The sequence below is a fragment of the Oreochromis aureus genome, linkage group 23 (genome assembly GCF_013358895.1).
Source record: "Oreochromis aureus strain Israel breed Guangdong linkage group 23, ZZ_aureus, whole genome shotgun sequence".
Classification (NCBI taxonomy): domain Eukaryota; kingdom Metazoa; phylum Chordata; class Actinopteri; order Cichliformes; family Cichlidae; genus Oreochromis; species Oreochromis aureus.
The window spans coordinates 17,737,620-17,765,208 of record NC_052963.1 but is presented as its reverse complement, the minus strand read 5'-3'; the positions used below and the strand labels follow the sequence as shown (position 1 = coordinate 17,765,208).

Genomic DNA, 27,589 nt, shown 5'->3' with positions numbered 1-27,589 from the left:
CCGCGACGGCTCGCGAGCTCGGATGTATGCTGCGGAGGAGTGACACGTGCTGACTACAAAAAATAAATAAAAATAAATAAATATATATATATATAATAACAGGCACATCCAGGAGCTTTATTTTTTTATCTTTGTTTTTTGTTTAGTTTTTTTTAACTGTATATAAATTTAAGGTGGAGTTTCGTTGCTCTTTTTTTTTTTACTTGAACTGGGAAGAATTAACCCCGCATTTGGGCAACCATGGGACGAGGAGTGAGTATAAAAAAATGTTTATTTTACCTCTTTGTTCGACTCCACAAATGCTCTTATTTGCTCCCGCTGAGAATAAGCGGTGGGCAAAAGGAGATATTTGAAAGTTCGCCATTCAAACAAGTGGTTCGATTTAGTCGACGCTGATGCTATACCATGTGTTACGATTTGCTCAAAACGCTTCAAAATGCCTTCTCCTCAAACGCCTCTTGAGGGGTACTTCCGTGTTTCGAACCCTCAGAGAGTAGAGACTCCCCCCTTTTCTTGTTCTTCTTCTTCTGTTATTTATGTATTTTGTCATTGACTTGAGCCCGTCAAGGATAAAGACCGCTGTGAAGTAAGTTTCCATCGCTCACAGAGATGCTTTTGAGCGGCGTCCCGTTACGTAACGAGATGTTCTGAACCGCCTGAGCTGTCAAAAGTTTTCCAGTTTTCCAGCTGCGACGGTGCAGCTGTGGAAATAAACCCGCTCGAGAAAGTAACGGTGTGCTTACTTTACTGACTTCAGAGCCACTTTAAGCTTCAATTCGAGTGGGAAAGCTCTTCGTGAGCAGCACATAGCACGGAAATGTACGCCTTTAGAGAAGAACTGTGGCTTTTCTTTCTCGCTACTTTTATTTATTTATTTATTTTATTTTAGCACCAGGCGTTTTTATTCTGGGAATAACAGCCTGGCAGTGGGAGGGATATGTTAGCAGCCCGACCCATTTTTCTCTGCCTGCAACTGCGAGCAGCTATCTTAAACTTATCTGAAGTCAGCCGTACCTCCTTTTAGGGAGAATTTCTTCGACTGCTTGCTGGGTAGTTTTGTGTCATGCGGGTTCGCTATTGTAACTTTAACTGCAGGAATATAATGGAAGAAAGGGTAATTGTGCACCATGGTGGCAGCAATCCATCACTGATAGATTAAAATTGCTATAAGCTGCTTGCAAGCATTGTTAAGAGGAAAAAAAAAAGAGAGGACAGTTTAAGCCCTTTTTCTGATGTGATTTAAAATTCCCACGCCTCCTTGTCTTTTTCATTATATATTAGTGTCAAGGTTTTTTACAGCGAAAGATTCAGTCTGTTATTGTTCTTCTGTTGCTTCTTGGTATGGCTGATATCATCTCCCCCCTCCCCGGCTTGAATTGTAGGGGATGAAACTGAAGCCAGTTGCATGTAATGTCAGCAGTCGCCACACCCTGCCATTCTGCGCAGGGGAAGCACTCATTACAGATTCAGCCTGCAAGGGATGGAGAGGTGGGATGAAGGGGAGAGGGAAGATGGGCCGAGAGAGATCTGGCGGGAGATGTGAAGCAGAACGCCTCATTCAGTCTGTTCCTCTTTCATTTTTTTCCTCCTTCTGTCTCCGCAGAGTTCATTTATCACTCTGAAAATCTTTTTTTTTCTCCTCACCCTCTCTCAGCTTCTTGGCCACCGCTTCTTTTTTCTCCTTCCCATATGTGATGAAAGCCATGCCCTGCCCCCATTCGAGCCTCCGCTTCCCCCACAGTGTCTCCCCCTTCTTTCCTTCCCCCCATCCCCTCTCCTCTTCTCTCCTCTTCTCAAATACATTCAGTGCTGGCACGGACAAATAGCTAGACTTGGAAGAGATGATGGCCACCATAGAGCCTTCCTGGAGAGGGTGGGAGAGAGGGGGGGTTAAGTTGCAATGGAGAAGAAGTGGGGCAGAGAGTGAGCACAGGTACGGGAAGATTATTTTTTGGGGGGGAAGTGTGCCTCCCACTCGCTCCTCTCATAATATGAGGATGACATTACTCTTTCGCCCTTTTTTAATTTTTTCCTCACCACATCAACAGCACAGTGCAATAAAGAGACAAAAGCAAAGTGAGCTAGCTAGAGGGTGGATTGATTGCTTGAAAAGAGGGAGGTGGGGGCACATCAGGGGGGGAGCCAAGAGGCACCAGTTGCCGCATTGCCACTGCCGAACAACTTCCAGACATAATGGAGGAGGTGCGGACATTTCTGTGCAGTGCACTCTCTTAACCTGAATGATCCATTCATGGATTAAAAGCTCTTTAGTAAAGAGGAGCAGGTAGCTGAAGCTTATCTATATTTACTTGTTTTTGCTTTTGTTTAAATTTGAAGTGCAGAAGAAGAAGGGTTACCTCACCTGTTTAAACTGCAGCTTCTGCACTTTAACTAGGCGAGCACTGCGGAGTGGGGGATCTGAACGCAGAGACAGCTGTCAAAGCTTTCAGGGGAGTAATGGGGGCGAAGCAGACTAAATATTTCATAATCTTACCTAACTCAACCTTTAAGATCTTTTTCTCCTCAGTTGGCTGAATTATTAAGAAGTTTCAGGTCCTTAAAATCATCCCTTTTTACCACCAATTCAAACGCTTTAGTTTAGCTATAGCGGTTTCCTTTCACCAAACAACAATTATCCTGTTCTTTTAAATGGGTGGTTAGGGTGAAGTGGTCACAGTTGCATGAATATTGGGTTATCAAGTTGAATTTGTTTGTTTTCGTGCAGCATACGTTCTGCACTCATAGGGAGTTAAACTGCCCAGTTGTCTTAATCATACTTGGATGGATGACACATTGAAGAGGAATATTTTGACCTGTGTGGTAGGGGGATCCGGTGGCTTTGAGCTGGCATGGTTTGGGTCCACTTAGGGCTGTTCGATATAACGATATATATCGGATGACGATAGAAAAACGTCTATCGTTTCATTTTACGCTATCGTTTGTTTCGTGGTGTCGCAAAATAAACTGTTTACGGCAATATTTTTTCATTATTTTGATGGTCACTGTAGTGGCTATATTAATTTCCTAAAGTTCTCTCTTTCTCTTATATTTAATACAACCACACTACAGATGGACAAGTGCTTGTTTGTATGCGTTGTCGTTAGCAACAACGACGGTAAAACCACCTCGTGTCCGCTTGTTTATTTTCCACATAAACCTTTCACAATAAAGCTCAAGATCCTGTTGAGACTTTTCAAAATAAACTGAATCACGTGAAAGATGCAGAGTATTTACGGATGAGAAGCAAAAAAGAGCCGTCAGGTGCTAAAAAATAAACCTTAGACTCAAACGTTAGAACAGGCTTTTCCCCGCAGCACGCTGTGTAATAAATACTCACAAAGAAAACGGCGGCCGTTACAACCTATGTCTAAAAATGTATCGTTTCATGCATCAGTTAAAACACTCGACTCCAGGTACGCGACGCCCAGCTGGAAACACTTCACGCAAGTCGAGCTGCCCGAGGTTCACAGAATTTACAGAAAATGTTACATTTTCGTGATTTATATCGTTATCGGACAATAGATGTCTTAATATCGGGATATGAGATTTTGGTCATATCGCACAGCCCTAGGTCCACTGGTTTTGTGTTGGTTTTTGTTCAGGTGGCTCTCTGCCTCCTGAACTCCGTTTTTTGGGGGGATTCAAAATCAGCCTTCCAACAAGCTGAAAGTGCATCACTCAAATGCAACAAGGGGTCTTTCTAACTGGTGGAAATGTCCATAGCTGCCATAGCCTCTGTGACATCTCCCATCAGTTTCTAGACTCTGCATTGGAAAGCCTCAGTGTTTTGGCTCCCACCCTTCTGGGGTTTTCTTTTCTTTAGTGCTAAATATGGCAAAATTTGACTTGGGTTTATGAGGGTTGAGTTTTGACCTTTCAACCAAAGCTTACGTCATATTGTTACAATGTGACTGCTGGTCATTTTCATTCTGGTGGGAGTAAGCTTCTTCAGAATGATAATGCCCTCTTTGTAGGACACACATGCCTCTTTTCCACTAGCACCAACTCAACTGTACTGGATTCGACTTGGCTCAGTTTCAGCCTTTTCCCCTTTCAATTACCACTCACTGTGGGTGGGGTCCTTATAGCAATGTGGCCCAAAGATCCTGTGACAACATTTGCATGTGACATAAACGCAACACAGCAATGGAAAACAGAGAGGCAACGGTATACCTGCTGCTAAGCTGATGGTAAATGTCTGCACCTAGTCTTTGGACTACGGTCTTGGTTTGTGTGCATCCACTTCCCTCATCTCCATGTTTAAAAAATGGAGGGGTTAGATTTTTGTGAAGATGACAGCACTCCCTAGCCAATCAGTGGCATGAAGTCTGTTGACCCCAGCCCAGTAGACCAGGCACTACCACCTAATGGGAAATCTTAAAAACTGAGTTCAGTCAAATGAGTAGGGAGTAGGTGCTAGTAGAGGAGGCAATACAGTCACTAATGATAACTATTTGAAGAGGGTGCAGTCAGTCCTAGTAGAAAGTTTTAGGACGGACATGTTGGGGAGTTCCACCACCGTCCTTAGGAATGCCAAATGAGGACCCTAATGAAGTTCTAGAAACTTGGCAAATTAATACAAAGGATGACCAAAGTAGGTGTAGAGGAACGTGTAGCTGCGGTACTTTACTGAAACACCCGATGTTAAGTTTTTCCTTGAATTTGTCTTATCTGAAATCTATGGACAGGCAGATTGGCTCTGTGGAAGTACTGGTTAAGGACACAGCTGAGGATTTTCTGATCTTGAGCTTGCAGTTTTACATGGAAAATATGACTATGCGAGTGTAGTTAAAATATTGAAGTGTACATGCTATAAGCAATGAAAGGAGGCTAATATTGCTGTTTCTGGATGGCACTCCCATCACTCAGATCAAAGACTTTTCTCCCTCATCTTCCCACCATAAGCTGACTTGGCATGCTAGTCCCCGCCCACTTTTAATCTACACCTTCACATCCATTCCTTACAGTTCGTTTCCCCCTTGTTCTCTGTTTGTACCTGTTTTCCTTCTGCTCCTGTCCTGCTCCCTCTCTTTACTGGGGATTTAACATTCTTTCCGCTTGGCAGTCACTGTGTATTAACTGGGACTTTTGTCACACAGTACCCCTTGTCTGTTTCCGAACACCGCGTACCCCCTCCTCTCTGCTTCTTTTTCCTACGCTCAGTCAATCTTTACCCGTTGTGTTTGCTACATTCCATCAATCTGTTTCCCGTCTTTAGCTCCTCTCTTTCTTTCCTGCTTTGCCATTCTTTCTGGCTTTCCTCGTTTTTATTTTTAATTCCCTCCCTTCAATTCTTCCACATGCCATCCCTCCCTGAGCCTTCCCCTCTGTTTTGCTAAGAAGCTTGAGCCGTGTGATTTGTTTTCCGTGGCAGCTCTTTGAACTTTCCCTGCGAGCCTGTAGCTGAGTAAATGTGGAACATGGACATAAAAACCAAAAACCTGCAGAGAACACATGGGTGGCTGTCTTTTGTGCTCCCTTCCTGCATGAGGAAATATGGGAATTTTCCACGCCATGTTAAAATCCAGATCCAGGATCTGCAGGCTGAATCACTGAGCTGTTGGCTCGTGCGATTATGACATAAGATTGCAGTTTGAATTCTTCAGGAAACACTGAGTTTCCAGCAAAGCCGGACATTCATTCATTCATTCACTCACTTTTGTTCTTTTTTTTGTGGGGGGAAAAAAAAGAAAAGCTGAGAGTCACAGGGACGTGGAGGGAGTTTTAAACACGATGCCCCCATGTAAATTAACACACTTTCTTTTCAGTGTTTAAACAGAAAAAAAGGGTAGTTGGAGGAAATGAAAGGATAAAGGAGGAGGAGGAGGGGGCATGGGAAGAAAGGGGGAGGAGGAGGAGGGGCTGTGACACGTGACTTTGTCCATTCACATATCTCCAGAGGTGTGGCAACAGTCGCTGGTGGCAACCGGGCAAAGTCCCAGGACAGTCTGTGTGTTTGTGTGTGTGTTTGTGGGGGCACAGTTGAATGAGCAGCTTTTGTATCTGGCAAGAGACCCTGGCACCAGGGTGGACTCGCTCACAGGAATTCTGCCTGTAAAACATTTTCGAACACTTTAAAATATGTGGCTGCTCGACCGCTTTCTTCTGATGTCCACTTGAGCCCCGAGGATGTTGTTCTCCCATTTGAGGAGCAAAAGTCGGGAGGCTGGGAGTAGGGAGTGGGGTCAGCGAAGTTGCTCCTGCTCAGAGATGCAAACCTTCGCTGTTTTCCCCAATTTTGTCATGCTTCTTTTTCAATCTCAAGCCTTCTTCTTACCGGTTAGTTCTCACGGGATTCAATCGCTAATAAAAATGTCACTGATATCCGTCTGTAATGTTGTGAAATCTTTCTGACAGTTCCTGGACTGTGTAGCCTTTTTGCAGACAAACAAAATAGAGCATGGTTCCAGCCTGTTTTGAAATTCCCAAAAATCTCCCAAAAAAAAGGCTGCAAGAAAAAACAATGAGCACTAGTCAGCATCATAACGGATAACATGGCCCACATGCCTGTGGTCTTACCAAGCACATGAAACGATTCTGTGAGGCTGCTGTTTGTGTGTTTGATGCAGATTTTGTGAGGGTAGTACGAAAGGCCATTGTTCAGGGAGAATTCATACCAGTTTATTATGACGTTTGCTTTTTCAGAGCAGATCCTTCCCTCTCATTTTTTTCCCTTGCTCATCATCTGTCGGTGTATTCTCTTTATACCACCTCCTTCCCCACTTTCATCTTTGCATTTTCTTTCTAATCTTAACCACCTTGCTGCTGTAAGGAGTTCCCTGACCTTGAATGCTGCTCTTCAAGGTTATGAGAAGCCTCTCAGTCTAAGTGCACTGGACCCCAGAATCCTCAAAGTAGTAGTATTTGTTTGCAGCTGTGCTTCGAGCTAAATCAGCATCAGGAAATATGCAGACAGCGATGTCTTGTGCGATATCCTTAATCTAGTTGATCTCTCTGACTCTGTGCTTTGATTTGTCGTCTTGCGAGCGAAAAAAGACCGCGAAAGCTTCAGAGTCACCTGACTCTCTGTTGCCTCTTCTGAGACCAGGAAGATGAGCTGTCAACATGTGACTGTGGAGTAAGTGCAGGTGCAGCACCTCTGCGTGTTAATTTATGATGTCTGAGTAGCAGTTAGTAAAGTGACAGGTGCAGCGCCGTCACGGGGGATGCAGTCATTTCTGTACAGTGCAAGTAAGACTGGGGGAGGGTGGGTAAAATCCCTGATGGGACTTAGTTATGTGTCACCCTTATCTGACAGGACCAGAGTAGGTTCACTGGGTTTAAAACTGATGAAATGGGGCTTTCCCCACACAGAGGCAGGTGCTTCGATGGTAATGCATCAAAGACCGAACAAAGAAATGGCACACAAGTGTGGCTGACTTTAAGGCCACGTGTTGGCAGTGAGCTACAGAGGGATCGTTAACACTGTTTTGTCTTTATAGTCAAGGCAAATGCCTTTAGAGGCTGAATGCTATCAGTAGCAATGAGTTGAATGAAATGCTGTGTGATTACAAATAATCTGAGTGTCACTTGATTAAGAATAAACTTAGGTTCCAGTTCAAGGCTGGGAGGGAGTAGATAGTGCTTTTAAAAAAAAAAAGTGTTTTGGCTGAGGCGCACAATGACAAATCAACTGACTGAGGTGCGAGACACAGAGAACTTTACTTTTCAATCTACTCGGTCTTTTAAAAGAAATGTCAAGAGCAGACTTAGGGGAGCGTTGCAGCAGCTCCGGCTTGACTGTTGCTTGTCAGCTGCTTTCTTTTTTGAGTCTGCCATCAGGGACTTTGTGCTCTGTAGCGGGTTAGTGTTTCTATTCTGGCATCTTCTCAGACTCTGATCATTTACTTGAAGTGAAAGACTTGAAATAGCAGGTGTTTAAAATCTCACAGATCACCAGTCCAAGTTGGGGTTTCTCTGCATTGTTTTGGCATCTTTTATGTATCATTCATATTCATAAATACACTGTTGCTGTGACATAAAATACTAATGACTTATTAATGTCATTTCTGGATACTTCAATTATAAACTTATCTTTCCTATTAGGACTAGAGCCCAACCATTACAGTTGACTAATGCTGGGTATTTGCCACTATGTCAGTGGCAAATACAGACAAACACAGACAGACAAACAAGTGTCAACAATACAAATATGTATATAAAATTGTCATTATCCTAAAACCTAATTAGTAGCTACACATAACAAATGTATGAAAAAACTGGTTTGTGTGCCTGAAAAGATCAGCTAATATATAAGATTTTTCAATCACTGAACATGAGTATTCATCTTAAAAATCCTGTGTCAGTCTGACCTTAAATAGGATAATTAATGTAACTACTACTATTCAGTAATTAAAGAACCAAAACTGTAATTATTTAAGCTAATGGATATTTAATTATTTAAGTTGGACAGTCAAAATTAAAATGGTTGCAGTTCAACTTCTTTTTCTGAGGACGATTAATGTTTGCACACAGTCTAATGATATATTTGACATGCGTCAGTTAGGTGATACGTTCCTGAGGCCATTCAGCTGAGAAGTGCATCCAGTCGTGGATGATAAATGATCAAATCATAATCACAAGCTATCAAAGACAAATGCATGATTTATTGATTAGAAGGGATGGTATACACAAGCCTGGTATTCTTCATATCCAAAATGCTAGAGGTGAATGAATTTTTATCAATAAAACATTGTTCAGGATGTGAACTTTTATACATGGAGTACTGGGCTTTACAGACTCTTCAAATTGGTGTCATCTCTGTTGGAAACAAATGTGTGTCCAACTTTGGGATCTGGTCCTCTCTTCATGAGTGTTCTCACTAAAGCCAGATGGCCCCTGAGGGCCCCCTGAGGCTCCAGAGGCTAAGAGCGAGAACCAGGCTTGGTGTTTTCCCAGCTTAGCTGGCCAGGGGGCTCAAGCAACAATAACAACATGTGCTTGGGATCACACAGTGCTCTGGTGGCTCTCTGGGAAACTTTAAGGGCTAATGTGGTAGAAAAACAATATTAGTTAGCATGTTTCCATGACTGGGACTGTCGTCAGGATGTCCATTTATAGTCATTCTGGGTCCAAAATATCACCACCTAAAGAATGAGGCAAATTGGTAGTCACTTGGTGTTGGACAGCCTCCTTCTCTGCTAACATGTTAACACCTTTAAAGTGCTGTACCTTGTACAGCGCTGAATTATTGATGGGACTTAACCACTGATCGATGTCTGCTTCTAGAGTTGCTGTCTTCTGTTACATACGTGAAGCACACACTAGCTTAGCTTTCTCTCCCTCGTAGCACAAACCCTGAGAATCAAACATGTGTTTAACCTGTTAAGACACACAGCTAATGGCCCATTTGGGCACTAGCTACTAAAACCAGAGTTATCTAATTGTCCAGGTTATATCAACATGATCTTACTTGAGTATATAAAAACCTACATCCCGTTACTATGAGACAATTACAGCCTGCTTGATATATCTGTGATATATGAGCTGAACTATTGGGTATTTGCCGGTATATTGGTAGTGTCATTGATAACAACCAATAAATGAATTAATGGGAAAAAGACACTTGAACATGGTATGAGTGTTGCTGCTGCATAGGCTGACTACCAGAGGGAACTCCCCTGTATTTGAATTGGAACAAATAACAACCAGCTGACTTGATCAGAGTTGGTTGGTTGACTGAGATCAGTCTGCAATAAAACAATCATTTTTAAACTAGTGAGGATTCATAAATCCCTCCATGTTACAAATGTGTTTGTTTCAGAAGGGGAAAAAAAGCAAACGGCCGATATGTAGGATTTTTCAATTCTCCAAATATCAGTATCGACTGTAGAAAATATGGTGATGTTTATCAGTATTCCTAATCACAGTCAGAGTCTTTATGTAGCCTGTTAATGTGCCACATTAAGGCTAAAGGCAGCTGAAGCGTTCAGTCTCATGGTGGGCCTCGACGAAGAACAGGAATTTTAATGTCTGCACTTAGTCAAGTGGCCATGTACAAAATAATTGTTGAAATATTTCATTTTGGGCTTAAGTGGATATCAGCTTTTGGCTGATCTGTTAAATTGGACAGTTGGAATAAAATATCAATTTGAGAATTTTGGTTATCTTCCTTTGAGAATTCAACATTGTAAATGTGACTAAATAATAATTGATCGGTGGTAAAAAGCTTTAAAAAGCACATCAGTTGCATTGATTCAGACACCCTGCAAATCTGAATGAAAGTAAAATTGTATAATTTCCTATTATTGCCAGATTGTTTCATCATATCACCAAGTCTTTATATAGAGGCTATAACTTTAGTCTTTTAGGAGTATCATAATAACCACTGGGAGTTTGGACAGTCTGAAAGCAGGATGTTCATGTCCTCATATATAAGGAGTGGTTATGTTGGCCATCTGGTTATGGTGTCAATAAACTGTAGGCTCATTATTCACCTCATTTAAAACCCTGGACAGGATAAAGGTGTTCAGCAGCGCATGGAGTTGCCTTGCGATGTTTCTCACTGTTGAAGAAAGGAGTTCATAAGTGCTGCTTCAGAGCTGTGCGTTTTGGGCTTTAAAAATAACGCAGCTTCTACCCCTAGCTGTTTCCTGTGACTTTCTTTCTTCCACTTTCCCACTCTGTCTCACCGTCTCTCTAGCTTGGCCATTTAGAAGACGGTCTTTGCGCAGTCTTTGTGCAGCCGTCTGTTGCTCTGTCGTGAAATGTAAAATCAGAGGCGTTTCCTTACTTGATAACATTTAAACCTGCTTTCACTACTATGAGTGATTCTATGTGGACACTGCAAGATCCAGATTTGGAGATATTCTGTTTACTTGCCTACAGCAAGATAATTTGTGTCCCAGTTGGAGTTTAAAATCAACAAATAGTGTGATATATATAAGTGTGACTACCAGTAAATGACTAGTGTGGTTTATTGTTCCACTCTGGCGTTTGGCTGAGGTGCATAACTGTTCACGTTGCGTTTAGAAAACTGGCGAGTGAATAAAGTGCTTTGTGTGTGCATGCGTTTGCTTGCAACAGTGACACCTTTTTCTGCAAACGTGGGTGTTTTCAACAAATGAAACTGGTTTCACCCAGCACCGTAATCTGGCTCACCACAGAGAAAGTCTTATCTCGCAACTGACCGGGAACGCTTGCTCCTCCCCGAAGTGAGACTATTGATGCTGGCAGATAAAGATGTGCCTCTAGAGCTCGACTGATCCTTTGAAAGCTTAATTGACTTACATTTTCAAAATTGTCAGTTGCTGAAACTCAATTTTACAGATGGATTATTATTTTTAAAAAAGAAGAGGCTTTTAGAAGTTTACTGCAAAAAAAAAAGCTGTTTGCAGTGACAGCTGGCGTCCACATGTATGTGACAAGTTAAGAGGTGACGATTCTTTCTTTGGACTGTCGGCTGAAGTTTGTGGCAGTTTGTCTCACCAATTTAGGTCAAAGTTTTCTGAGGTTTAGACAAGGCCATGTTTGTTATTTTTGTATCTGGTTTTAAGTGCACTGACCCACATGGAGGCTTAAAGAGACGCAGTATGGCAAAATGTCTTCTGGCATTTTGAGTCATGAGACATCAGATGCACCTCGGCAGTAGTCATCGTGTTACTTATGCATGATTTTGTCTGTTTCTGCACAGAAAAGGTTTGGAACATGAAGTTTCACCTTCAAGTTGTAACATATTATTATTTAGCATATGTGTGCCATCAAGTGGTTGCAGTCCATTTAAATCAGTGGCACGCACCTCCACTTAAAGTGTCATGCAGTGATTAATATTCACTGGCCCCAACATTTAAACCACTGACAGGTGGAATGAATAACATCCATCATGTTGTTGCTATGTTGTGCTAAAAAACAAAACTTGGGTTCTGAATGTCATGTGGATGTCACTTTGATCAAACCATCCACCCAAATACCAATGCAGAAAAGGCACCCCACTGTAAGGGCCATGGCAGTTACCAATGGCAACAGTCTTCCCCCAGCAAGGAAATGCACCATGCCATGCAGCAAAAAACTGCTATTAAAGGACTACATTTACCAAATAGATTGAAACAAGCATTCCTCTGGCCTCTCTAGAATGCGCCCCATACCGCAAACCCACATGACCCATATGACCCAAAGAATCCGGGGTCAAAGTCTCAGTGTTAGAAACCACAGGATACTCCCAGAGGTTTTATGTCCTTGCCCCAAAGGGTCAAAGCTGGTTTGGCATCACAGGAGGGAACCTACTCACTGTTAGGCTCGAAGATTTGATCTTATATGGCTTTATAACTACATGGTAGAAATTGTATTATAGGCATGTGGATATAAACCCAGAATGAATTCAGAATTGTCCAATCCCTCAGAATTAAATGCCTCACATGTATCGGTTTCTTTTTATCTGTGCTGGTATGTTATCCAGTGGTGGCACATCAAAAAACGGCCATATGAAGGTCAGTAAGGTTTTTGGACACTTGGAAATCTTTTTGTTTTTTTAAAAAAAAATGTCCTTTGTGTTTATACTCCGAGACTGAACGGTTGGTTTAATGTCTTGATTTAATGTCAGATCTCATTAGGAAACCAATAAAACTCATCCATAACAAAAGTTGACAATGGCTTTATGAGGAAAATCATTATTAGTCATCATCAAAATTTTTGGTTGACGAATCGTTCATACATAGGTCATTTAGCAAAGCGGCAGTTCGCATGCATTGTTAGCAAAGTGACCGCGGTCGTCGGCGAGTTCTTAAATGTGAGTCGGGGTGGGGGGTGGCACTTTAATCACCCTCACCCAGCTGAACATGCACGTTTTAAAGAAGCTAACATAGGAAAACCACCTCTATCTATCCGGAATTCTGAGCCGCCGCGAGCAGCCTCGGTATGAGCAGCAAAAAGGAAGATGCACTCGCATCAAAAAAAATTATGGGGGATGTGTAAAAAGAGAAAAAAAATACTGGAAAAATGTAAATTGCTTTGGGAAATTGAGTTATAAGGTTTAGATCCCTTGCTCTTCCAGTGTGGATGTCAAAGTATTCTCAGGCCAGATACTGCACCCCCGATGCATCCATCTCAGTGTGACTGTTAGGTTGAAAGCATTTAGGTATAGACAAAAACACTTGTATGAATGTGTGTGTGAGACTGGGTGAATATGGCTTGTAGTAAGAAAGCACTCAATTAGCTTGCAGTAGAAAAGTACTATATAACTACCAGTCAATTTACTTTTATAGAATATTATAATTTCTGCTTTTTCTTCGTCTGCCAAGTTTGGGACATCTGAACCCAAAGTTCTGTGACTCGAGAGAACAATAAGCTTAAGGTTGTTTCGTCATTAAAGCAAAACCGTTTCAGTGGTGTCTCATTATTAACACTATACTTTGTACCTTTTTGACTGTCAACTTATGCATTATTGGTATCATTCACGAATCAACCAGAGCTTCTAAAGTTATTTCTGTAACTAAACAGTATCTCATTTTCAGTTTTTTTTAGCTTTTTGGAGTTTTTGGGTTTTTTTTTTTTAACCCCCATCTGCCTTGTGTTTCCAGGAAGGACGAGAGCAGTATGAGCTCGCTGCGACCTCGGAGCAGGGCGGCAAGAAGAAGGGCAAGGGTAAGAAGAAAGAAAAGGATATGGATGAACTAAAGAAGGAAGTGGACATGGTGAGTGTGTCAATGGTCACTTTTGTTTTTTGTTTTTTTTGCTACGTTTGTTCACCTCAGGACCTTTTCCTGTGATTGTCCAGTCCCCCACCTTTCATTTGAACACTCTGTCCTCTCTATTGTGTTCATCTTCTACCGCTGCTTCCTTCATATATACCTCTCCACAAGGAATACCAAAATGCAGCCAGTACTAAAGAGCATCAAATTGGTGTCTGATGTCAATATATTCACAAAGCTGTCAAAGTAAAAAAGTTTCATTTATCTATCATACCTTATTTTACCAATCACATGTTAATTTCTCATTAAATTCCGAATAAAAAAACATAATTTTTCATCCTGCCACTGCCTAATTGTTGTTTTTCTCCATTTTTTTTTCCTGCTTCCTCATTTCATGCTCCTGTTTTGCTTGCTGCCTTCCTTCAGTTCATCCTCCTACTTACTTTACATTTATCTTTCCCCTTCTCATTTTTCACCTCTTCTTTCACCGCCTCCTCTCTCTGTCTTCTGTTGGCTCATTATGTTTCCATTCATTTATTCATCTTATATGAGGAAGTCATTGTAAAATGAAAGTAAATATCACTGGTTTTCAGCACATCGAGCCCACACACACTTGGATTACATGAACTCTGGTCTGATGCCACTTTGTCTCTGTGTCCCTGCAGGATGATCACAAGCTAACCCTGGATGAGCTCAACCGCAAATACGGAACGGACCTCACCAATGTGAGTGAAAGCTGAAAATGTGCTGCCCTCTGGCTCTCTGTCTGCTTTAAAAACCTTAAACAGTCTAACTTTTGCCAGCCGCTGTCCTCGTCTCCAGACTCTGGCATCGTAATGTAATTTTTTGGGGGAGAGTATTTCCATCAAAGTGTCTCCATCTATCACGGAGATTAGATAAAACAAGCTGCAATACCAGCTGCAAACTGGCTGCTGTTTGCCTTTAACTCCCTTTTTTTTTTCTTTTTTTTTTTTCCTCTTTGGTCTGACAGCTGACATTCGGCACATGAATGATTAATGGTGCTCGGATGAATTAAACACGAGACTTTGTTTAAAGAGGGGAGCGATCTGTGCTCGCGTGACGAAGGGTTGTCGAGGCTGCTACTGCACCTTCAGACTTCTGGGGGCCCAGGGAACACTTCCAGGGGAGAGAGCCCCCCCCCCCCTCATAATCCTAACACCAGTTTTTAGCTGTGTCACTTCATGCTGTGGACTGGCTAAAATATTTGCCTGTGCTCGCCAGCTGGCTAGCTGGATTAGCCAAGCTATGCAGTAGCAGGGATAGTTTGCTGTTCATGACAGATTGATGAAGATTATGCAGGTCCAAAAATAACGTGGGAGGCAGTGATGGTCGCAATATGCTTGTTTTACTGGTATAAATGACCCCCATCTATAAAGAGGACTCTTTAGAACAGAATATTATGATTTTTAGAGAAAATATTTTGCGGCCCTCGGCTTCCTAGACCTCACTTTTAAGACGAGTGCGTTAAGCTAAAACCTTTTAACTGAGAAACAGTGGGACAAAGAGGAGTAGAAATGGAAATGAGACAAAGAGAGGAGGCACAGAGAGTTGAATCAAATTTAAAATCTTTGCTGTCGATCATTTGGAGGAAGCAGAGTTCAGGTATGTTCCTAGCTTGTTATAACTGTAAGTCTAAGTTTTTATACATGCAGTAAGTTGTTTTTATTGTGACAGACCCTGCAGAGCAGAACCTCACATGCCACTGTGTAAAAGGAAATGCACTTAACTTTCTTGGTATTAGCCCAGTGGCAAGACGACTGTATTGTATAATTCATACACTGGCTTTAATGCATGAACTATAATGCACACTCCTGTCTTAAAGACACTTCCCCAGTCTCCAGCCACTGCCATCTCAGTCGCACGCTCCAAACAGCCCCCGTCTCCTCATGCAAATGTGCTCCTGGTCATGCAGGAGGGATCAAGGAGAATAGTTAATCAGTCCCTCTAAGTGGGGTCTCCGAGCTATGCATGCGTGCGCATGCATGCGTCTAAAGCAGCCGTGAATAATTTATTAGCCACAGACGCCCCTCTGCCCTGATTTCATATGATCCCATTTGCCTCATGTTTCTCTCCTCTCTCATCTTCACTTCTTCATCTTCCTCCTACCTGCTGATGAAGTAGATGGCACTCCTGTTGTTATTTTTTTCCTGTTGATGATGTGTTTCCAGGCAACTAGTAGCACCTACTGCCCCCCCCATACACACGGCAGTGTGTGTATGCATCCCTGGTTGGGAGATGGTGATGAAGACATTGCAAGGCAGACATTGTTGTCCAAGTTCTCTTGCGTGTCAGCTTGGTGCACTTTTATAACATCCTGTTTCTGTATTTTCTCATGTCAGGGGTTGACCAGTGAGAAGGCTGCTGAGATCCTGGCCCGTGATGGACCCAACGCCCTCACTCCCCCTCCAACCACCCCAGAGTGGGTCAAATTCTGCAAACAGGTAACTTCAAAATCTTCCTCGTTTGGAGGTTGTCGGGGGGTTCGACGTCGAAGTTAAGTTGTGACACGAGTTTCATAAAGTTCGTGAGTTAACAGGCAAGTCCTGTTCTCGTTTTTCCTTCAGATGTTTGGTGGTTTCTCCATGCTTCTGTGGACTGGTGCCATCCTCTGTTTCCTGGCCTATAGTATCCAGGCTGCAATGGAGGAGGAACCTGCGAATGATAATGTAAGATATAATCCTTAACTGTGTGGAAAATGATTTCAGCCAGTTTGACATCATAAAGCAGGCAATGCTAGACACTTGTTCCTAATAGGTTTTACCTTCAGAAGCTTAACAGAATAAAGGCAGCTAAGTTGGATAAGAAAGGAACTGCTGGGAAAAAGTCTGAACTTGCTGTTTTTGCCATTCAGTTATACCTGGGTGTTGTGCTTTCTGCTGTCGTCATCATCACTGGTTGCTTCTCCTACTACCAAGAAGCCAAGAGCTCCAAGATCATGGACTCCTTCAAGAACCTGGTCCCACAGGTGCCTGTTACATTTGAGTCTTTTTTTTTTTTTTTCTTGCTATTCTAATGAGACCCCTGCTGGCTGATTACATTACACTGAAAGCAGTGTTGTGACAGTGATTATTATTGTGTTTATTATTTTTGAGCAGCAGAGAGGGAATTAACAATTAATTGCTCTTGTTGTCTCAGTCTCATGCCTGTTAAATCACACAGTGCTTTCTGAAATCAGCTGAGACGGACTCGGACGTTCCCCCCGACTCGTTTTGTCTCACATCAGCATCTGTTTCTCTCGCTTCTCTTCTCTCATAGCAAGCCCTGGTTGTTCGTGGCGGTGAGAAGAAGAGCATCAACGCTGAGGAGGTGGTGGTTGGTGATTTAGTGGAGGTGAAAGGTGGTGACAGGATCCCTGCCGACCTGAGAATCATCTCCGCCCACGGCTGCAAGGTGGGCGCTCCAAAATAAGTTATTTATATTTGCCTCTATTTCATTTTTAATTTTTTTAGATTTTATGCCTGCAAACAATTTCTCATCAGTATCATCCAGGGCAAACCTTTTAATCCTTCAGTTCAGTGCTTGTTAGTGATTCGAAGCTCCTGAAGTGTCTCTCTAAAAATAGTGCTTCCTTTCATAAAATCCAGGCTCGCTGTGACCAATTAATTCTGTTTTTATTGTGGATTTCAAACAATGTCATGCACTCTTTGTTCGTATTTTTAACACTTCATTATCAGGCTGCCATGTGATTGTGAAGTGGAGCATGAAGAACCTAATTACCCTCTCTGACTCTTCCTTTGAAGTCACTATTTTAGTTACTTGACTTGTGCCTCATTTATTAACAGGCACTGATTTTGTTATGGAAAACAAAAAAGCAAATCGCTGACCCGTTTTGGGTCCCAAACCTGAAGTCAAGACCCAAGAGAAATGCTTCAATTAAGGCAGAGCTTCTTCATGAGCCACAAGGAACCTTTCAGTGATTTTATTTTAACCAAAGGCAGATGTTACCATATGTTTGTTGTGTTGTTTCCACTCAGGTGGACAATTCATCTCTGACTGGTGAATCAGAGCCCCAGACTCGTACTCCTGATTTCTCCAACGAGAACCCACTGGAGACGAGGAACATCGCTTTCTTCTCGACCAACTGTGTTGAAGGTATAATGACACACGATGAACAATGAAGCTAATGTTTTATTGATTTTTATCTAATGATCTTATCTCTGCGATAGGAACTGCCCGTGGTATCGTGATCAGCACCGGAGATCGTACCGTCATGGGTCGTATCGCCACGCTAGCTTCTGGACTTGAAGTTGGACGCACCCCGATCTCAATCGAGATTGAGCACTTCATCCACATCATCACTGGCGTGGCAGTCTTCCTCGGCGTGTCCTTTTTCATCCTCTCCCTTATCCTTGGATACACCTGGCTCGAGGCCGTCATCTTCCTCATTGGCATCATCGTCGCCAACGTGCCAGAAGGTCTCCTCGCTACTGTCACTGTGAGTCCAGATGTTTCATGTGTCTTAAAGATCCAATGGTTCTCAAACATTTGGCTGACCCAAGCATTCTCCTCTCTAGGTGTGTCTGACCCTGACTGCTAAGCGTATGGCCAAGAAGAACTGCCTGGTAAAGAACTTGGAAGCTGTCGAGACTCTGGGCTCCACCTCCACCATCTGCTCCGACAAGACCGGCACCCTGACCCAGAACAGAATGACCGTGGCCCACATGTGGTTTGACAACCAGATCCATGAGGCTGACACCACTGAGAACCAGAGCGGTACCTCTTTTGACAGGAGCTCTGCCACCTGGGCCTCTCTGGCTAGAATCGCTGGACTCTGCAACCGCGCCGTCTTCCTGGCCGAGCAGAGCAACCTTCCCATTCTAAAGGTAGGCCTTTCACCTGCTGCAGAAACCGTTTGTGTCCTTCTGTTTATTTGGATAATTGAAATCAAATTGAATCATTCACTGGATTTTTTTTCCCTGCATAAATTGTGTATGTGTTTGTGTATTTTAGGAAATTATTAGCTTTAAAAGCTAAAAACAGAAGCCTGTGTGCTCTTAAAACCTTTGTTCAACAGCAAGAAACGTTTTTCTGTTGTTGTAGGCTTTTAGTTTGTGTGCTCATTATGTGGGCAGGATTTAAAACTCCAGTACTGCTGACTCATTATCTAAATTTGAATATGCCCTTTTTTCAAATAATTTGAAAAACACAAGTGTTCCTCAGCCCTATTGTTTGGTTTTTATCCTCTAATGTTGTTCACTTCATTCCCAGTGTTTGTAACACCTGTTCGGTTGCGTGAACGCCTCTCTAAATATTGTAACAAAGGACAAGAGACCAACTCGGTTCTATGAAAGGAAATGTAATGATGCTCCAGCTTTTGTGTATATTTCATGATAAAGCAGTTTAGGACATATTTATCAAGAGTGTCAAAGCTTCAGTACTTTGTGTTGGCGTTTCCAGTGGGCTGACTTAGCTGGGAGATCCACTGATAATTTCTGTGGCGTGCTACTGACCAAAGAATCCTGTAAAGCCTATGATAAAAGCCCCCTTTTAAAAACAGGCCCACATGACACTTAACAGCATTCATCAGTTGGGGGAGGGGTTGCAGATTACTCTGGTAAACAACCTTTATTTTTGTAGAGCCCGACTGATATGAGACACAGCTGGCAGCCCATTTGGGCAATGGCTACAAAAGCATGACGGTCATGATCATGCTTTTATCCCAATGCTCACAATGGCAATTAAAGCCCAACTGATATATTGGCGGCAGTATGTCGATGGCTGATATTTGCTGTTTATAATGGCAAATAAATCAAAATTCCAAGAAGAGAAGGGAGAAACGGCCTTAAACGGCGTTATCAGTGTTGATATGGTGCCATTTGTCTACCAGAAGGGACTCTGCAACTTCCCCGTTGGCTTATCTGCCAACTGATCCGAGGAGAGTCAAGCAGAGCAAGAACAAATAATCACTGCCTTGTTGTAACAATAAAACTAGATTATTATGGAACTGCATTGTCATTATCATCAATATAAGTAAACGTAACTAAAGTTGGAGAAGATCTGTTTGTTGTGTGGCAAAGTTGAAAAAAACAAAAAACAAAATGGCCGATATGTTGAACATTTAAATCACCAAGTTATCGGTCTTAAAAATCATATCTTGTCCAGCTCTACATTATTCTGTATTATGAATGATTTTCCAATTCTGTTATTGTGCTTTCATTTAGTTTTACCCCTGCTAACATGTTTTCCTCTTAGACAGACCGGCTTGTTTTCCTTCACATCACTCCCACTGGAGTGGCTCACATATACATAAACACACACACACACACGTAACTACATAATTACTGTGAACCCCACCTCCCCAAAAACACACAACAACACACACACACACACACCCACACACGCAGGTGCACGTAGGTCTCTTGGCTCCAAGACTTTCCCCCGCGAGTCCATAACCCATTACTGTGTGGGTGTCTTGAGTGTGCACATGTATCTGTGTGTGTTAATCAGCTGCAAGCATCTGGCTGGTATCACTTGTATAATTATCAGTCATGTTCTTTCACTGCTCATTATTTTCCTGTCTGTCACTGTTACAAGAATGAGGCAAGGGTAAACATGGGGTTGGTTTTCATCAAGGCCTGTCATTATAATGGGAAGAAAAATTATAACGGGCATTTTGTTTCTTGTGCTATGCCTTTCTCCAAAGTAAATTTAACAGAGAACATTTTTCCAAACTCTCCGTCCAGTAATTTGGCAACCCAGTTGAATAGTTGGATAATCTACTTAAGATTGTTTTCCCCATTTTATCTTCATCATCCAGAGAGATGTGGCTGGTGATGCCTCTGAGTCAGCTCTGCTGAAGTGCATTGAGCTCTGCTGTGGTTCAGTCCAAGAAATGAGGGAGAAAACCCCAAAAATTGCTGAGATCCCTTTCAACTCCACTAACAAGTACCAGGTATGGCAAAAGTATGCAGTGCATAATGTATAGTTATTTACATGAAATCTACAATATAAAAACAACAGTTTTTAAAATTTGTTCCTGTTTTTTTTGTTCTGTGCTTATAGCTTTCCATCCACAAGAATTCCAGCGAAGGAGAGTCCAAGCACCTGCTGGTCATGAAAGGAGCTCCAGAGAGAATTCTGGACCGCTGCTCCACCATCATGATGCAGGGCAAAGAGCAGCCTCTGGATGACGAGATGAAAGACTCTTTCCAGAATGCGTACCTCGAGCTGGGAGGTCTGGGAGAGAGAGTGCTGGGTGAGGCTCTGTGGCTGCTGGGGGTTTAAATTTCTGAATTCATAATACTGAGTTGAAACCTGACCACCTCGTGTCCAATCTAGGTTTCTGCCATTATCACCTGCCTGATGAGCAGTTCCCAGAGGACTTTGCTTTTGATACCGACGAGGTGAACTTCCCCACTGAGAACTTGTGCTTCATCGGCCTCATGTCCATGATTGACCCTCCTCGTGCTGCTGTGCCTGATGCCGTGGGTAAATGCAGGAGTGCTGGAATCAAGGTATGCATGTGGAGATCACATTCAAAACAGACATTTAGACTTCATAAATGAGAGTGTTGACTTATTATACTTATCAGCACAAACTTCCCTCGTTCTAGGTGATTATGGTAACAGGTGATCATCCAATCACAGCCAAGGCCATCGCTAAAGGTGTGGGTATCATCTCTGAGGGCAACGAGACTGTTGAAGACATTGCTGCACGTTTGAACATCCCGATCAACGAAGTCAATCCAAGGTACCAACTTTCTGTGGAGTTACCTCATGGCCATATACTTGGTCCCTTTTTCTTTTTAAATGTGGCTGTTACATTCAGTAAAAGGACTAGATGTTGTAGTCCCTGACAATGCATTGCTTTAAATCAGGGGTCCCCAATCCCAGTCTGCGAGGGCAGGTGTCCCTGCAGGTTTTAGATCTCACCCTGGGTCAACACACCTGAATCACATGATTAGTTCATTACCAGGCCTCTGGAGAACTTCAAGACATGTTGAGAAGGTCATTTATCCATTTAAATCAGCTGTGACGGATCAACGACACATCTAAAACCTGCAGGGACACATCTTATCATGTTAAGATTTGGGACACATCGTCAGTAGTGGACCTTGGATTCATCGGGTGTTTCGGCCATTATCCATTATGCATTATAATTTCCACCCTCAGAAAATGAAGTATGAAAGAGTTCAGATTGCTTACTGGATGTCATTTTCCCCACAGAGATGCCAAGGCCTGCGTCGTTCACGGTGGCGACCTGAAGGATCTGAGCCCAGAGCAGCTCGACGACATCTTGAAGTACCACACGGAGATCGTCTTCGCCAGAACCTCGCCGCAACAGAAGCTGATCATTGTGGAGGGCTGCCAGAGACAGGTATAGCAAAACAAATGTGAAAATGTGGCGCAGTGCTTTCACCTGTGCTATGGAGCGGACCGTCCTGCTCGCACAAACACCTGCAGCGTTTGTGCTCGTGTTTTTTAGTTTGGCAAACACAGCACCTGCCTTTGCTTTGTCATGTAAATGCATCTGTGAATTTCTCCCAGTGCTCGGTTATGATTGTTGCTTTGGTCTGATTTACCAAGTTGGCTGAATAATCGAGCGCCAACATCTGTCAAGCTGTGAGCTCACCCGTGCGCATGAATATCTATGAGCGCATCAGTAAGCAGGGGAAAACTCTCAAAGTCTACGTGGATTCTGACTGTGGAGTTATTTATTTAAATAATTCCTGTTTATAATGTCTGATCAAGGGTTTCAGTAAATAACTCTGCGTCACAGACTCTTCACGGCTATTTGCAGGGCGGCGTTTAGCAGACTGTTATGACTGTAACATTTCAAACACGTCTCTCATTTCCGCGCTTTAACAGCCGGTATTTGCCACATCAGGTGCAGTGAAATGTAGATCTGGTAGTTTACTGATGCACGTTCGACTATAAATAATTGAACTGTCGGCTTCTTTCTTCATCACCATTTAATAAATCTCAAAAATATGCTTGGTGCGCTGTTCATTAGCTCGAGTGGGAGGCCTAATAATAACACTGTGTGGAGCTAATGTCACAAATAATTGAAGCGCTCACCTTTTTTCTTTTTTAATTTATTTTTTTAATGAAGGAAATCCCACAGGCTTTTGTTTGTTTGTTTTTTTTGCCTCTGTTGGCATCCAGCACAGCCACTGAATACTTCCAAAGCCTTGTCACACGTAACACTGTAGCGCTGAATAGGACTCTTCCTCCACTGATCCCACATTTATGTCTCTTATTCACTTTTATCACAGCTGTCAAAGCTGTCAAATACAAAAATAGGAGTTTCCCTGAAACCTTTTGAGGCTTTTCTTTCACAAGGCAGGAGATTATTGTGTCACACGGTGTAACGTCACTCAAAAGAAAGAGCTTTGCCTTTCCCCTTCTGTTTTTAATTTGACTTCGGCACCACCTTGTGTGCAGGGAGCCATTGTGGCCGTGACAGGTGATGGTGTGAACGACTCCCCAGCTCTGAAAAAAGCTGACATTGGCGTCGCCATGGGCATCGCCGGGTCCGACGTCTCCAAGCAGGCCGCCGACATGATCCTGCTGGACGATAACTTTGCCTCCATTGTCACTGGAGTGGAAGAAGGTAACAGATTGTACAAACTGACACTAGCTTACTTGTGTGTAAGTAGTAGGAGCATTTAAACTATGAATACAACAAATTTGCCTTGGTCTCATCAGGCCGTCTGATCTTTGACAACTTGAAGAAGTCCATTGCCTACACTCTGACCAGCAACATCCCCGAGATCACCCCCTTCCTCCTCTTCATCATCGCCAACATCCCTCTGCCCCTGGGAACCGTCACCATCCTCTGTATTGATCTGGGAACTGACATGGTAGTGTTTTATTTCTTTTCTCCTGCCGGTTAGGGATTCATTGCTCAGTTGTATGATTTTTAGCTTATTTGAAAAACAAAGAACTTGAACTTTTATGTTTTTTGGTGCTTTTTGTTTTGTTGATTGGTACTGCGTGCTGCCTCTCAGGTCCCTGCCATCTCCCTGGCTTATGAAGCAGCTGAGAGCGACATCATGAAGAGACAGCCCAGAAACCCCAAAACAGACAAGCTGGTGAACGAGAGGCTCATCAGCATAGCCTATGGACAAATCGGTAAACAGACAGCCTCAACTTGAATGCGAATTTTGGAAATTGCCCACTGAAATGACATTTTCTAGACCTGGATCTCTGCTAGATGTTTTTTCCTTTCTAAGAGGGCAGCTCAGTGTCTGGGTGGTCCAAGATAACAAGAAGAGAGGCATGCACCATAAATAGTCCTGCAGTGATAGAGAGTTGAAGTGTACGCGTGTTGTATGTTTGAGTGATGACAGAGCACTGCCTCGAGCTTTTGATGTTTCCCTCTTCGGTAATAAAGCCAGAAATAAACCTGACCCTTCTGACCATTTTGAACTTCCTTATAAGAGCACGACAGACTCAAACGAATTCCTCAAAGCGACACATTTTTTCTCACCCTCCTTACTGTTTTAATAAAAATTATATAACTGTTTTGGGGGGTTTGCATTAAGGAGGCTTTGAATATCTGATGATGATCAGTGCATCTTGCCAGACATCTAAAGTATCACAGCATCTTTTTATGGATTATTCATCTTATGGATAATGATTTTAAAATGAAATTTAGTCGACTTGTAATTTTTATTCTAAGTCGTTAATGCCTCAAAGACTGGTTAATCAGATTTATTTACTTAATTATTCACCCATTGACAAATGGTTTGAGCCGGAAAATTACCCAAAGGACTGGATAATCATATTCACCGACTCAGACGACTACGTTCTTGTTCGTCTCGTTTTTCCCGAAAGAGCACAAAGCTGATCTGTTTAATCAATAAATGATTGACTCCAGTTTAATTTCACACTAATTAACTGCATGTATTCATCATTTTAGTATTAAAACATCAGAATGTTATGAAGTGTCTGACATAATGATTATCCCCTCTTGCAGGTATGATCCAGGCTCTGGCAGGCTTCTTCACCTACTTTGTGATCTTGGCTGAAAACGGCTTCCTGCCGGCCACCCTGGTGGGGATCAGAGTTTCCTGGGATAACAAGTACATCAATGACCTGGAGGACAGCTACGGACAGCAGTGGGTGAGTAACATTTGTAAGGAAGACCTCAAGTAAAAGTTTGTTCCATCATCAGCTGATGTAAACGATGTGTTTTCCATCAGACTTACGAGCAGAGGAAGATCGTGGAGTTCACCTGCCACACGGCCTTCTTTGTCAGCATCGTCATCGTGCAGTGGGCTGATCTGATCATCTGCAAGACCAGGAGGAACTCAGTCTTCCAGCAGGGCATGAAGTGAGTAAAACGCCCTCCGTTTGTGAACGCGGAGGTGCATCACTGTCCTCCGTCACCTCTGCTTGAACTTAGCCATGGATATTTCATTCTGAAATGGTCCTGAAACAGCTGCCACCTTTAATGTCATGCTTATTTATCCACATTGCAGTAGCAGTGCTCTTTCTCTGGGAAGAACTCCAGCTAACCTCTGCATATATTCTAGGCTCTAAGAAGGATATACTTGATTTAAAAAGCACTCGGGCTGTGGTTTGCATCGGTCGCTCAGATCAGTGTCAGTTGTTTAAAGGGAAACTATTCTCATCATTTCAAGTGCCACATTGTTATTCATGGACTTGACTGGAGTAGCTTAGCCCATTTCACAGTTCAAAAGTCCTTTTTAAAAAAAAAAAAAAAAAAAAAATTATTATAGACTGGATGAAGGTGCGTCTCAGGTCAGCCACTGTCTAAAACAAGCAGTCTTAAAGGCAGTCCTTACTTTTCAGTCAACTTCCTTGTGATTGCACCACAAACAAAGTTAAAACCAGTTCTATGGTCACAATTGAAGTCTGTGAGCCTGACATAACCATATTAAGAACTTGTGGAGCTCTGGTCATATTTAATGTGCGCATCCACCGCAGCATCCCGGCACAAAGACAATAAAACCATATAAAATTAGAAATACTCAGTCTGATTTATTTCTGTTGCTCTTTCAGGAACAAGATCCTGATCTTTGGACTGTTTGAGGAGACCGCCCTGGCTGCCTTCCTCTCCTACTGCCCAGGCATGGATGTTGCCCTCAGAATGTATCCTCTTAAGTAAGTAAAGCCCTCCCCCAGAAACCACCAATAAGTACTTTACGGACTCTAATCTGGTTTACCTACCACATGTCGTTCATCCAGACCTGGGGCTCTGGATCAGTTTCTCATCTTCTTTTGTGTTTGTGTGCGTTTCCAGGCCCAACTGGTGGTTCTGCGCCTTCCCCTATTCCCTGCTTATCTTTATCTATGATGAAATCCGTAAGCTGATCCTCAGACGCAGCCCAGGAGGTGAGTCCAGAATCCATGCCTTTATTATCCTTTTTATTCTGTGTGTGTGTGTGTGTGTGTGTGTGTGTGTGTGTGTTACATTCTCTACTACCCATTCCTCTCTTCTTTCTTTGCTCCCTGAGGCTAGTGGCTAAAATGGAAAAATTAGCATCTCTTAAATCTTCTGCCATCCTCCTGCCTCTTTCCGTGCTTTAAAATAAAGTGTATAATGAAATGTGTCCAATGAGTTTTCCTCTAAATCAAGTGAGTTTTTTCTCTTCCCTTTTGTATCCAGGCTGGGTGGAACGGGAGACCTACTACTAAAGACCTGTCAGCCTGTCAGTCCAGTCAGCTCGCATCTTCTCCTCCACTCCCGTCTTTGCATGAATATTGTCTTGCTGCTCGGAATAAAATTTTAACCTCTGTGGAAAAAAAAATAAATAAAAAATTGGAACGTGTTTTTATATTAGGGAATGCTTGATACTACTCTTAGACAAATACTGAGATGGAACATGCTGATGATGATGCTGATGATGATATTGATAAATGATAATGCTAATAATGACATGAACACTGAACATTGACATGACTATGCGTGCCTTGTTTCTGAAACAGGACCAATTTTATACATGTTTTTAACAGTTATGAACGTTAAATAAAAATGCGCTCGAGTCAGGTCCCAAAAATGTTTCCTGTCATCATTAATCGTGTGTGCTTGTCTGGGAAATCTCCAGCCTTTTTGAATGAATACATGAAAATGTAATGCAAATGGCCTGAGCTGCTTCTTTGCTTGTTTGTTTGTTTGTTTGTTTTTTCTTTCTTTCTTTTTTTTCTTTTTTTTTTTTTTTTTGAAATGCAACGGTAAATCTTAAAAAAAAAAAAAAAAAGTTGGAATGTTGTGTAAAATGTAAATGTTAAAAAAATGGAATGATCTTGTAAACCTTTATTTATTCTTAATAGAACATGTATCAAATGTTTAAACTCGTATTTAAACAATTTTTAATGAAATTGTTAAAGGGGAATTCGATGGCAGGGCTGGAGTAACAAAGGGCTGAAGAAGTGATACTAAAGGGTAACATCTGGAAGATTTTCCGACTAACTGGTTTCATTGGCAACAGGTCAGTAACATGATTGGGTATAAAAAGAGCATCTTGGAGAGGCAGAGGTTCAATCTGCAAAAAAAACGGCATCTATAAGTTGTTGAACAGTTTCAGAATAATGTTCGTGAATGTGAAATTATGAAAACTCGTCTACAGTTTTAATATCAAATGATTCAGGGTATCTGGAGAAATCTCTGTGCGCAAGGGACAAGGATGGGGAAACAAAATGCATGTGAACTTCGGGTCCTCAGGCGGCACTTCATCATTAACAGGCATGATTCAAAGATTGCATGAGCTCAGGAAGTATGCCGTCCACAAATGCAGGTGAAATCTCCATCATGCAAAGAAGCCATGTGTGAACATGATCATGATCCAGCCAAAGCTCATTTAAAATGGACTGAAGCAAAGTGGGAAACAGTTCTGTGGCCACAGAAATCAAATGATGGAGTTCTTTTTGGAAAAGATGGATGTCATGTCCTCTGGACTGACGAGGAGGGGGGTTATCCGGCTTGTTGTCAGCGCTCTGTTCAAAAGCCTGTATCAGTGTCTATGGAAATGGCAG

General features: G+C 42.4%; 1 protein-coding gene across 1 annotated transcript; it reads left to right on the top strand.

Annotated features, from left to right (window-relative positions):
• On the top strand, positions 1-26,613 carry LOC116312245 (sodium/potassium-transporting ATPase subunit alpha-1). The gene is made up of 23 exons (XM_031729616.2): positions 1-252; positions 13,515-13,628; positions 14,291-14,350; positions 15,986-16,087; positions 16,211-16,312; positions 16,498-16,611; positions 16,902-17,036; positions 17,621-17,738; positions 17,813-18,081; positions 18,161-18,469; positions 20,404-20,538; positions 20,649-20,841; positions 20,925-21,100; positions 21,199-21,335; positions 21,812-21,962; positions 23,030-23,198; positions 23,294-23,448; positions 23,596-23,719; positions 24,567-24,712; positions 24,793-24,923; positions 25,616-25,717; positions 25,857-25,948; positions 26,223-26,613. Exons 1-23 carry the CDS (start codon positions 241-243, stop codon positions 26,249-26,251), a joined length of 3,075 nt encoding a protein of 1,024 aa, XP_031585476.2. The 5' UTR covers positions 1-240; the 3' UTR covers positions 26,252-26,613.
• Positions 26,614-27,589: the final 976 nt, after the last annotated feature.